General features: G+C 37.0%; 1 protein-coding gene across 1 annotated transcript; it reads right to left on the bottom strand.

Annotated features, from left to right (window-relative positions):
• Positions 1 to 514: 514 nt before the first annotated feature.
• Positions 515 to 12,566, bottom strand: ELOVL7 (ELOVL fatty acid elongase 7). Its single transcript, XM_009576241.1, has 7 exons — positions 12,335 to 12,566; positions 9,777 to 9,967; positions 7,292 to 7,372; positions 6,821 to 6,877; positions 4,973 to 5,078; positions 2,000 to 2,136; positions 515 to 724 (listed from the first exon to the last, which is right to left on the bottom strand). The coding sequence occupies exons 1-7, from the start codon at positions 12,396 to 12,398 to the stop codon at positions 521 to 523; spliced, it is 840 nt and encodes a 279-aa protein (XP_009574536.1). The 5' UTR covers positions 12,399 to 12,566; the 3' UTR covers positions 515 to 520.
• Positions 12,567 to 13,242: the final 676 nt, after the last annotated feature.

The following is a 13,242-nucleotide window of genomic DNA, read 5'->3' as shown; positions in this document are numbered from 1 at the left end:
CTTTAAAGTAATATAGCTTGTAAACACATGTAACAATGTTTATGTGTTAACTATATTAATGATAAGCTTTAGAGTCTATAAACAGTACTTATTGAAGATTCATTTTTTTAATAAAATGCAGCTGACTGTCTCCACAACTTATAACATTTAAGGTGAAGTAATTTTTTCCCCTCATTGTTCAAAGTACTCAGTACTTGTCATACACATTTTAATTTTCCCAATGAATATCTTTATTTTCATGCATTCTATTTCATTTCTTATAGGATAAACATGAAGAAATTGTTGAAAAAATACCTTTTTTCCTTTTTTTTTTTTTTTAATCAGAGATCCATGCTGCTCCCCCCACCCTCCAAATTCTGAATCCTAAATAACTTACGGTAAAAATACAAATTTTGTTTTGGAAGAAAACATACAAAATATACACCATGTAGTGTGTGCACCTAAATATCTTGATTGTCGAGTAGCACAAGTTTCCACTTTGACATACACACTTTTTTGTTTTTAGAGACAAGAGTTTGTTTCACTGATCTTTGCGGATCCCATTTCTTGCCATCTTTGGTAGTCTTTGTCCCTTCGTGTAAGCATGGTACCAGAAGTGGAGAAACAAGACTAAAAACATAGAGCCATACAGCCATATAATAAACATGAAAATTGGATACTGGTATGGACAATCATCCATGATGTAGATTTGTCCTATATGGCCTGTAATAATAAGAAACTGGACCTGGAGGGAAAAAGGTGAAGAAAATAAATACTTCTAAAATAAATGACAAACTTACTACAGAAGTTTAAAAAGATTCAGCATAACTTGCATACAGAAAACAGAAAGCGTGTTTGGGTGGAGGCTTTTTAAAATGACAGAGATGCACCTTTAGAGCTCCTCTCCCAAAATGTTACTCCACTGCAAAACATGTTTACAGAGTAAAGAAAGAGAAGTCCTGGGACAAACTGAATTACAAGCAGCACTGAGAAACCCATAGTAGGAGAATGGGAGCCTGTCCTGGCCAGTTAAGAGAAGAACGAACAATGTTCGACCTGTGACAAATGGGAGGCTCCTTTTGAAAGATTAGCCAGAAAAACAAAAAGGCGACCATTATAGGATTGGTGAACATGAATTCCCACCTTCCTCACATACTAGCATGTGACACAAAGGTTCACAGGTCCCAAAAAAACAATTTAATGGAGGATTAAAAAAAAAAAACTTTTCACATGAACTCCAAGTTAATAATCCACTGGTAGTGCCGCCAAGACAAAAAGGCTTTAAGTGAGTTATAAATATTCAAGCTAAATTGTTTAGAGTTACGCATGGTTACATGAACTATGCTATTAATACCAGACTTGGTGCAAGCAGACAGCCATGGCTGCTTCCCCCTGCTCCTTTCCTCCTCTGACAGTATCCTTACTGAGGCCAAACTAAGCCAGAAGCTGAATTTTGAAAATTCAGCTATTAAAAAAGCCAGGCATGAAAAAGCACCCAGAGCAATAACCTTTTGAAAGTGATCTAATGCTGATAAAACACTTAATGTAATTACTGCAAGAGTGGTTTTTAATGCTCTGAGTTAGAGAGAGGTAAATTCTCTAAATGCAAACATTTTCTATGGAATAACGGACATGAAATGCTAAAGAAATACTTTTTTCCTCACTACTAGTCACATGTGTATTCTGTTCATTAATTATGTTTTCTTGGCGTAAAATTACATTATAATCATTTTTATAGAGGCAATGAGTTTTGTAAATACATTTACCAATTATACTGCATAACTGAAAAACTCATGTGTCTAAATCTGTGATTATCGTGAATGCTGAAGTCAGCAGATTTAAGTATATAACTAAGGGGAGCTCACAACTTTTGTTTTACTCATTTAAAACATGAGTAAACCTCGCATCAACTGTAAGCTACACACGTTAACATAACTAAAAGTACAAATGTATTGCATTAAGTCTGTGTTAGCCACAATCAGCTTTCTGAGAGGTGTTTGTATCAAACAAAGTTACTCACAAGTTGTATAGTTGTCATGTATTTTTTCCACCACAAATATTTATGATAGGCTGGTCCCAAAGAACAGATTCCATAATAAGTGTACATAATAACATGGACAATACAGTTCAGCAAAGCATGAAAAGTTCCTAAACCACCTGTAGAAAAACAAAACATAGTAGCATTATTGCATCAGGTATTTAAAAAGCCACCTCAGGTCCTAGTAGTTTGTTTTGAGTCCGGGTAGAAAAAACACGTACCACAAAACCTGCAGACTTTGATTAACCCTCAAGGTATTTAACTGAATTGGGTTGACACCAATTCTGAGTGATCGCATCGGCTTCCTTTCTCAGAAAAGGCTTATCTAAGCATTTCCAAAACGGCAATAAAACTTAGCTGATCTAATTATCTGTAAAAGGTTTTAGTGGAATTTCTTGTTCTTTGGGTTCATTTTTTTATTATTTCTTATTAAAACCTATACATGATGGAGATGCAGAGAATTTAGCAGAAACAGTGCTCCTCCTGTTTTACATCTCCTTTCTAGACACCATGATGAACTTTGCAAACCTCTAGAGGGTGAGTAATAATTCTCTGCCCAATACAGATTTCCAGATTCCCAGGGAAAGAAGTACAGTTTCAGACAGTAAGTTTTTGGAATCATGACTTAAGTGAGGGTCTCACAAATCCATGGTCCATCTCAAATCCATACTTACAGTGAAAAGGAAATTTAAGGCCAAGTAGCCCCACTTGGGGCAAACTCATGACTGAAACTGGTAAGATAACAAACATTTCACAAAGCAAGTAAGGAAATAGTTCCTTTTCCATTGCATCAACTATGGAGTTAGATGATCCTGCTCAAAGTAATTTTATTTTAATGAATACAAGAAATTATAGTTAAAAATGATCCAAGAAGTAGCAGACAGCAAAGTATTTTTAAGAGAAATAGGAACATGAAAATACTGAGCATTACGAAGAAAACAAGATGACATAAAAGCAGACATCTAGTGAGAAAAAAAGGCCAATTTTCCATTAAGAATCATTCAAGTTAAAAATAAAACTTATTTTGTGATTTTAGCTGCTCATACTAATCTTCCAGCTTGATAGATCATAACTCCTCCAGCTGTGATTGCAAACTTTCTTTGAAACTTAGCTAGTTGTATTTTTAAAAATAATTTGAGTGTTTCTTACAGTTCAAATGTACATACTTTTTTTGGCTTGCAGAGTGAATATTCAAAAGAAAAAATAAATAGTTAAAGCAGAGAAAAAAAGAAAAAACAACCTAATGAACAGTACAAAAATATGCTCCAAAAATCAACACCATACATAAGCACCATTTTACAATTTGCTGTTAATATCAGATCAGAGAAAAAACAGCATCTCCATTCAAGTCCCTTGTTTGTTGTTTTTTTTTTTACAAACAGATTGAAAACTCGATCAATGCCACTATTTAGAAGGACAAACAGTGATGAAACTGAATACAAGATAATCATCAGCAGGACTGAAATTCTTGGAAAAAATTGTAAGTTATCAAACAGAACTATATTTGGAAAGATTAGTAAAAAGATAAACGATAGAGTTGTAGGAATAAACACAGCTCTTCATGAATATGAGGGACTATTATTAGCAGAGGACAAAATAGCTCTTGCACACTTTGCTAGAAGTATTTGTCAAATTACCACATGGGAAATTTGAATCTGATGCAAAATCAGAAGCCTGTAGCTGGTATACTGATCTGATGTCCAGATAAAAGGCAGAAAGTTAACCATCTGTAAATTGAAACTTTTCAAGGTTGAAAAGGAGGGACTGTTAGTTGCTGGGTTTTTTTCTTTTGCAAATCTATGAACACACTATGAACACATGCTGAGAAAACTATTCACCATTTCACCATTAACTTAAAATTGCAGTTACTCAGCAACGTTTGGGAAAGACATGATCAAGACACCAGCTTCCTAGTAACAGAAACTCAACAAATACAGCAGAAGTATATCCCTTTAGACACTTGGAAAATCTGCACATTGGGCATGTTCAAAAGATCCCATCTACAAATCTTCTGGGCTGCTTCCAGATCCTATTTTTGTATTCATAAAACAGATACTAACAGATCAGATTTAATAAGCAATGGTTCTCTTCATCAATTCATCACCATTTTCTGGGAGAAAAAAACATGCCAGAGAACATAAGTGAAGAAACACGTACAAAACAAACCTTGGTAGAAACTCCTAAAAAAACCCCACACCCTCCTAGAGATGGACTACTAAATGACAGTGCATTTCTCCACTCTCTGCTTATCAGGCTATTCTCATAGTGGTGCACACTAATAATATAACATAGGAAGACGCATGCATAGACACACAGAGCAGGAAAGGAGAAAGTGAAGGTAAGCTAGAAGTGGACAAAGACTTTCAATTCAGTACAGTTCAAATAAAGTTTCTCTAATTAAAGTATGGTCCAGAAAATATTTCAGTGGTTCTGTGAAAGCCAAAGTATTAGATGTAAATAAACCCCAATTATGCTACTTAAAGCCAGGAAAAATAACTACAACAAAGCCTGAATAATTTCTTAAACAGGCAAAAAAAAAAAGAGAACACAGTCCTCCTCTCCAACTCAGTTCTTACATTTCCGGGGACAAATGGCTTTGAAGTAGTTTCACAGAGTTATCCTCCTCATACGTCTCCCCTAGCACTTCTGATTTTGCAGTCACATCTCTTTTTCGTGTAAAAATTCTCTTTGCTTGTATACAGCTCTCTCCTCTGCACCTTTTCCCCCCCTACGAGACACCAACACTGCACAAAATGCTGCCAAATAGGAAAAATGGGTACTCCCCACCCATTTAAATAATTATGGTGATTTCAGATGTTCCATGAAATACTGCAGACATCTAAATTTAAAAACATTCATGTTTGCAAGATTTTTAATTCTGTTCTTCAAATATTTTTGTCTAGCATAGTTAATTTTTACTACCAGAAGACAGAACTTAAACTCTCTCTCCACTACCTGCAGCAAATTTGACTCCAAACCACCAGGTCCATGGCATGATGGAATGATGAAAGACATGCAGGAATGTAACTTGGTTGTTTTTCTTACGCAGCACAAAAAATACCTGAAACAGATTTTTAATGAACAGAATGTTACATGAGATAATCAAGGCCAACATACTTACAGAAAACCGTATGCATCAGTGCTGGCTGCTCACTGCTATACATTTAAAAATTCTTCACAGTTGCAGTCTTGGGAGAAGAAGGGAAACTGAGGCTCTGGATATGCGTACTAGTTTTTAAAAAACAATTAAACCAGCATGTAAAATCCACCTGTGGAGTCTCAAAACCCAGGGCAAGCTTTGAAAGCAAATATCCAAGGTTGAGCCATGACCTATGTGTGAAACGGACAGCGTAAGATGGACTTGCTGGGATTGAGAATTATCTAGAAGCATCAGATTTTAAGTCCCCTGAACTACTAAGGCAAGGCCATTTGAGAAAATTAACCGAAGGGCTAGCAACAGGTAGAGACAGCAGAAAATATTAAGAGAAATAGCACTTTATTATGAACAGTGACTTGGCTATCCTTGGAAAAAGGCAAGATTCAACAGAATATATGTAGGTATTCTTAATCGATATTGACAGGCCACATTTTAAAGGACAGACATCAAGGGAAGTGTTAAGGGAAGACAGAGCAAGAAAACTGTGTAAGGAGAACTCAGGTCATGCAAAGGGTAATATCAGATGACAAGCAAAGGAACACAGAAGAAAAGAAGTCTGGTGTGCCAGGGAAAACATTTGGAAACAGCTGACTTAAATACAGCTAAGAAATTACTTTTGCAATAAAACCAAAAAGCTGCTGAGAAACAGGTACCTGACTGGATGGATTCAAACAAAACGAATTTTTTAAAAAAGAATTTTTCAGGCCCAGGACTAATTAAAAAGGAGCAGTCTAACCAGTGGGTAGTAAAGGTAAATAGAGGACTAAACTTGTCAGGCTTTTCCAGTTTCAGCATTCCTGGCCCTTCCATTACCATTCCATTTGGCTCAGTCAGTAAGATCTTCCAGTGTTGAATCATGAGTATTTGCAGATGAAAGTTAGATGGCTTACTTTGCTCACAGGGTGTAGAACATCCTAACTACTCATGAGTCAGCTCCTGAATCACCACTATTATGCCCCACACAATATGGCAAATGAAGTCGCAGCTTATTCCGACACTCAGAAGCTCGTTTGAGAATAGCAAAACCAACCCTACTAGGTGTCGGTCTCAGGAAGAGGGGAAGGCAGATGGCTGCTGGTGGTGAGCGAGGTCTGCACCTGCTTCAATGCATTGCTGCTCAGACTTTCTTTGAAACAGGTTAGAGTGCCAGCCTGATATCAAACACATCTATAGTCATGACCCCCAAGGCATACACAGGAATTTAGAGCAGGTAGGTATAGCGATTTATGCTGTATTCAGAGTTGCTGATGCAAATATTCCAGATGTGGAAGATAAAATCTGAATATGACATGAAAAAAATTCAGCATGATCAACGCTGTTTTTTATCTGCAGTGTTGACAGAAGCATTGCCATAGCACAACAGGTTAGTGTATTTAGCTCTTAAACAGACAAGTTATCAGGGCTTCCTAAATTTTTAAAGGCGTGTTCCCTTATTAACATTTCTCCTGATAATCAAGGAATCACAGTGTAATGGGACAATAAGATGAGAAGAGATAATAAGGGTAAACACCTTGATGGTATTCCAGTAATTGAAGATTGGAGGGCTAAATAAAAAGCAATTTATGCTCCCAGCCCCGAGCAGCACCGGTTCTTCTACTCTGAAAAGGAAATACCACTATTTCTTTTATTAGGCTAAAAATACTTACAGTGTCTAATAATTCAATGAACTTGGAAAAGTAGTAAAGCCAACAAGTTCGTACCATCTGCAAGAGTAAAAACCAGAAATTGTGAAATCATAATAGTCACAAATAAAACTAAGTACCTGCAGGAAAAATAAGTAACTACATAAAAGAAAGTATCGGGACAAATAAGTGGGGTCACAAGGTTGACAGAAATATTTAAATATACGGTTTGTTTGGTTTTTCTTTAAAAACACAAAACATTTTTTAATCCTGAAAGAATTTTAAAGCTAAGAAGAACAAGCCAACAAATACATTGCCTCTTTCTTTCTCCCAAACAATCAACATCTCCAGTTAATTCACATGCCCTACATTATGCAAGAGGGCATTTCCATTTAGTGCCTCCACGCTACAGCAGTGCATTTGGTTGTTCAAAAAGCATTTCTAAAAATAAAGTCAGTGCAGCATAACAATTCGCCTTTGTGTTTGGCAACTTACTCTTAGAGCTGTAGGTGACCTCGAGTAGTCAACGATATCACACCGGAATGAGTACCCTGTGGCCCAACCCGACATAAGAAACTGGAGCAAAGAAAGGGGAAAGGGTAAAAATTTACTTTGTGTCTTTTGAAAAACTCATTAATTCCAGATTACTGTTGCAATCACTAAGGGGAGGGGAAAACAATATTAAAAACTTGTTGAATCAGCAACCTTGTCAATCATCTATCTCTGTGTGGGCTAGCTACCACAAAATCCTTTGCTGTTGCATATTAATGGATTTCTAATTCCAGGACCACATCTACGGACAAGAACTTTCTTCCTACACCCATCATCTCAGCATTAGTAACCGAAGAGGAGAAACAGCTGCATCTCACAACCAATGCTAAAAAAGCAACTTATTGTGTAAATCAGACCATAAAAACAAATCAAAAATCTTGACATTTTTTAAAAACTGGTATCACAGCCAACCATCTTAATACTGAAAAGAAACCAGCACAGCATCTTAATACTGAAAAGAAGCCAGCACAACAGAAAATATGGCTTAATATCATTAAAGACAAGGAACGAATCAATATGCACTATATTTTTAGTACCATAGTTTCTCAAATTTTGCTTAGTTAAACTGCATGATTCAATTAGTCTTTCACTGATATGAGCGATGAAAAGCTAGGGTTTTACAATTGAGAGCACACGCATGACCAAAGGACTGTATGTAACAAATATCATTTAATCTTTCCTCTTGGAAAATATTAAAGCTCGGACAAGAGCAACATTGTTAATATTACACTTGGCTCGTTCCCCTGCCAGCCACTAGGACTACTGTATCTTATGTCTGTTTATGAAGTGCTTCTCATCCATTGATCATCATAATCCACTCATGCATGATAGGAGGTTCAGCTCTCTTAACAGATGCAGGGTTTTAGTCCATTTAACTTCTTAAAAGAATCAGTTAGTTAAATAAAAAAGGTTTGAAACATCAAGACAGTACAACACTAAAGCACCCACCAAATGGCTTGGACCGAAAGAGGGAAAGAATCAGCTTTTTGCTGAGCGCCAGACAATAGCAGAAATTCAACCTGTCACACTCTATCCATGCATTCTTTCATGAAATTGTAACATGGAAGTCTTGACAGCAGACTAATTGAATACTGTGTTAGTGTCAGACACTAACAGAAGTTTAGTTTTTGTTTTTGAGGGTTATAACCAAAACCAAACTTGTCACCAAATCACAAAAGGAAGTTTGGCGATTTTTCAAAACAAAGTCTAAATAGCAAATGGTTGTGCGTCTTGCCCACGGCTTTCCACACAACAGTTATGACACAAAGTAGCTGCTGCTGCTGCACTGCCTTTAGAGTGGTGTTAAAAGAAATGTCAAGCAGTTCACTGTAACTCATGATGAAATTCATGCAATTGAGCTAACACAAAGGTATCCTGCCAATTTGGCACAATAATTTGACAACTTTCCATTACCAGTTTGCCAAACCTGAAATAGCCACATAGCCAGATTTAACGCAAAGAGGGTCAGTACTAGCATAGTGATGTTTCACCAAGCAAATGTATAAGGCTATCATTCACACAATACTATTGTTAAATAGCTACACTTTAAAAACCAACCAACCAAAAAAAAAACCCCAACCAACCAAAAAAAACCCAAAGAAAACAAAACAAAACAAACAAAAAAAAAAGCCAAAAAAACTGAACAGACATTAGCTACCTTAAGGTTTAAGGTTCTAAATTAAAGCTTCTACATAGTCTATACCATTCGTGGTTAAGGATTTTTAGGTCATTCAACCCATAACGCTATACAACTCATCAGGCTTTCCAGTCTTAAAGTCTAACATTTGCTTGAGCTATGAACTACAGCAAAATCTCAACATTCCTTTTGAAAGAAAGAGCATTTGCTATTTTGGGGGTGGGGGAGGAAAAATCAATGCTAACGACTTTCATGGTTTGAGTTTTGGGGGTTTTGTTTGGTGGGTTTTTTTTTTCGTTTGGTTTGTTTTGTGTTTGGATTTTTTTTTTAAGGATGAAGATCCCCAAATTAGATTTTGTTAACTTCTGTCATTTAACTGAAGATTATTCCATAGTAAACATACTCTATACAGTGTTTGAAACATCAGTCTTGACTATCACGTAGTAGGACAGAAACAATTACAACAGACTGAGAAAAACATGTAGTCTGCTTTACCTGCTACAGCCCAGGGAAATTAAGTAAGTTATGAGACTTTTTAATTTTGTAAATTATATATAATGACACAAAGTATTTTACAATCTTTCTTTCCAGGTATGACTTACTCCCTTTTTTCAAGTATCAGCTCAGTTAGTTTAGCATACTGCTTGGAGGAATATAATTACAACAATCAGAATAATAGGTTTTTGAGAACTGCAGAGTGGGAATTACATTAATAAATTTATTAAAAGTTAGTATGAGGATAGTTAGAGACACAAAATATATAAATACATTACAAATAAAAGTAGTACTTACTTCATAAGTCATATATAAAGAAAGGGCTACCACACTAAAATTATAAAAGGCCATTATCTGCCTCAGTTCAAAAGGTTTCTTATTTTCCATGAGTTTGGGTCCCAAGGAAGTGACAAAATAAATGTAGGTTCCAATGATAAAGGTTGTTGGAAAAGGTGAAGACATGAGTGGCCAGCCTTCCAGTCTTGGATCTAGAAGAGGGGAGGGAGAGGAGAAAAAAAAAAAAAAAAAGAAAGAAAAAGTCAGATCTTTCCAGTACTTACTAAATCCTAAAACAGCTACGGAAAGGTACTTGATTCTCAATGGTTTAGGTTTTGCTGTCACTGATCACGTTTCAGAGCCCATTCACCTCAAATCCATACCGACTGGATAACAAGATTGAGCACCTGCAGGATTCAATACTTCTTTCTGCATCAATTCTTCACATGTAATGAAGAGGAGACACAGAATCATGAGTGACACGATTTTCGGTCTAGAGCTCTCCTTCATGAAAACTCTGCATTTTCACACATGAATGGGGCTCAGAGGGCAGCATAGGAAGGCAATGCACAAGCAGATCACTGAGGCTGCATTTCCATGTGAGACTTCATTCTTCTGGAAAGGCACGAACCTTATTTCACAAGTTCAAGTCGCAGACAGAGAGCAGCCCTCCTTTTCAAGATCCTTGAGCTTTATAAGCAGTGTGACATTAGAAATAGGAAGTATGGGGATTTTAAAGTTAGAAGACCTTCTGCCCCATCAGCTGGTATTCATAGCTTAGTACTTGAGGCTTGTGCCTATTCAGTCCAGACACGTCACCACTTTCACAGCACCATAAAACGCACACTTCCATATTACAAGCCTCCAAACAGCAAAAGTGTTGCAAGTTCCTCTCCAGTTATCCCAGACAGAAGCATTGCAGAGTCTCCTTCTCCTACGCACGCCCCAGTCCCTCTCCCTGCAGCTGAGGCTGGCAGGCACTCCCTCTGAGCTTCACCATGATTCCTCTGCACCCTTCTGTGGTTCATCACCGAGTCCCAGCCCACCAAAGGCTTCCACATTTCTCCATAAGCAGAAGAACCGATATGAACTTCATGTATTTTTTTAATATACATATATTTTTTTAGTTTTTATAAACTGACTTTTGGAAGATTTGTTTCTGAATGACCCCAAACTTAACTATTGACTCTGTAAACTGCTGCTTTCATGGTTTGCTGCTGTATTTTGGGGGTGAAATTATACCACTGCAATTTCTGTTAAGTGTTTAATTTGTGGCCAAATGTCTGAAGTCAGTGATTTTCAACCCACAACATTCAAGCAACCTATCACCCATGAGACCCTCTGACGTTGTTTACAGCCACTGGAAGTTTTAAAGCAGATTGAGGAGGAAAGCACATTATAATGCAGCTCACAGCCTGTAATGTGCCCAGCGCTGCTGCCCACAGACCAGCAAGGATTGCGAACCACAGCACTATGCATCTGTATGTACTGCCTTGCAAGAGAATCACCAGCTCTTCACAACTGACTGCTTTTTCTGCATCCACCCCTTGCACTGGTACTACCAAAACTAGCCCATTGGTCTCCCCAGCTTGATCCTGAGGAAACCATGTCCTGCCACTAACAGTATGCTACGAGATGCCAAATACAAGCACTGGTAGGCAGGGAGACAAGGAACTCAAATTCTGAAGTCATGGACACTGCAGCATAAATGCTCCATCACCCCAGCTCCATCCCAATCCACTTCACCCCACGAGTCATACCGATAAAACTCCCTTCTCACTTGCATGCTGTGGTTCTACAGAACATGAGAAATGGTTCTCAGCTATACTGGAAAAGATAAATTTGTAATTTTATTGATCAAACCTTAACTGCTTCTCAGGTTTTCCCCAGGAATCAGCTAACCCCTGTCACTATGTGCATACCACAGTGAGGAACACTCAGGGATGCCACTACAACAGATGGGTCTTAACCCCAAACTTGAGATCTTCTCTGTCATGTTTTGGTAAGCATGTAGAACTACTGAACAACAAAGGGTGTTTAATATCCTTATACCAGCTGCAACAAGCTGCAAACAACCAGTTTTCAAAACAGAACTGTGACAAGAGTTAATTACTCTGAGGATTAATTTCAAGATACTGTAACTTATCAGGGTTTTTATTTCTTTTACTTTGCAAAAGTAAAATACAGTTAACACCATGCACCTAGCTCAATTAACTGATAAAATACCATTGTTCGGTAATGAAAAAGAGTTAAAGCTTTTCGTTCAGCAGCACAGGAAAAACATAAACTATATATTCAAGCAAGCCAGAAACTCTTAAGAAGAATCACTGTCTGTACTTTATTTAGTCTGAGGTTATATCCATAAACTAGCTGAGTTTTGCTTTTTTCCTTTTTTAAAAATGCAGAAACTAGTCTGTTGTTTATAGTTAAAATGTCAATAGGTAACCTGGCAAGTCTTAGAACCATTTACAGGAAGACAAAGCTACTTTAAGTTGATAAACAGAACCCCTCAACAGCTACACATTGCTATTTTGAAAGAATTATTGAAAGTTAGTAAGTTTTAGATTTAAATGACTCACCAGCATCTTTAATCCATTCATCATACAGTAGTACAGCCTTTGATGTCAGATTGCTGAAGGCCATTTTCACTTGATTAAGATTTTATGATGCTGCCTGCAAGAAAACAAACCAAAACAGAGATACAGATTTTTGTAATTAATAAAATAAAGGTCAGTAAAGTGTTTTGGAAAAGATTTTCAGGAAACAGAATGGAAAAAGTATAGAGAGGGCTAACAGAGCACCACATGTGAAATACAGATCAGGGAGCACTAGCTGACCACATTGCACTATGCTTGGGGCTAATTTATAGCTGAGCTGTTACACACAACAATACAATTTTGTAATCTCTACATACCAAACAAGGTGCTTCCATGCCATAAAGCGTTATCTCAAGAAACCACGCTGTGGTTAACCATTACAGTTAAGGGGAAAATATAAATAAAGAGCAGCTGCTTAAATTCATTTTTATTACCATCTCCACTTAAAGTCCAAGTCACTGATACGTGAACAAGTTCAGCTTTGCAACATTTACTATTGAAAATTTTAATTTTCTAACTAAGAACTATTTCTAAGGTAGGTGGGAAGGAGGAAAGGTGCCAATATGTCTGCATACTCCTTTTAAACATCATAATTAGCTACATTATAATTAGTATGCAAATCACACTCTGATGAATCAACTGTTTCCACACCAGGATCATGAAGTGTCATAGTACCACTGGTAATACCATTAACTCACAAAAATTATCCAGTACATCCAGTCTGCATGTAGCACCACCTACATATGTAAAACTTTTCAAAGAAGTATGCTTATATGAATACTGATTTTTGCTCCAAAATCAAGTACTCACCAGCCCTTCCCTTGCCTCATTCCCCCTAGAAAATACTTTTACGAATCCCAACACATCTGAAGGGTGTCTCTCCTATTCCC

This window comes from Fulmarus glacialis, unplaced genomic scaffold, assembly GCF_000690835.1.
Source record: "Fulmarus glacialis isolate BGI_N327 unplaced genomic scaffold, ASM69083v1 Scaffold37530, whole genome shotgun sequence".
Classification (NCBI taxonomy): domain Eukaryota; kingdom Metazoa; phylum Chordata; class Aves; order Procellariiformes; family Procellariidae; genus Fulmarus; species Fulmarus glacialis.
The sequence above is the reverse complement of the archived record's forward strand: the minus strand, read 5'-3'. Positions and strand labels throughout refer to the sequence as shown.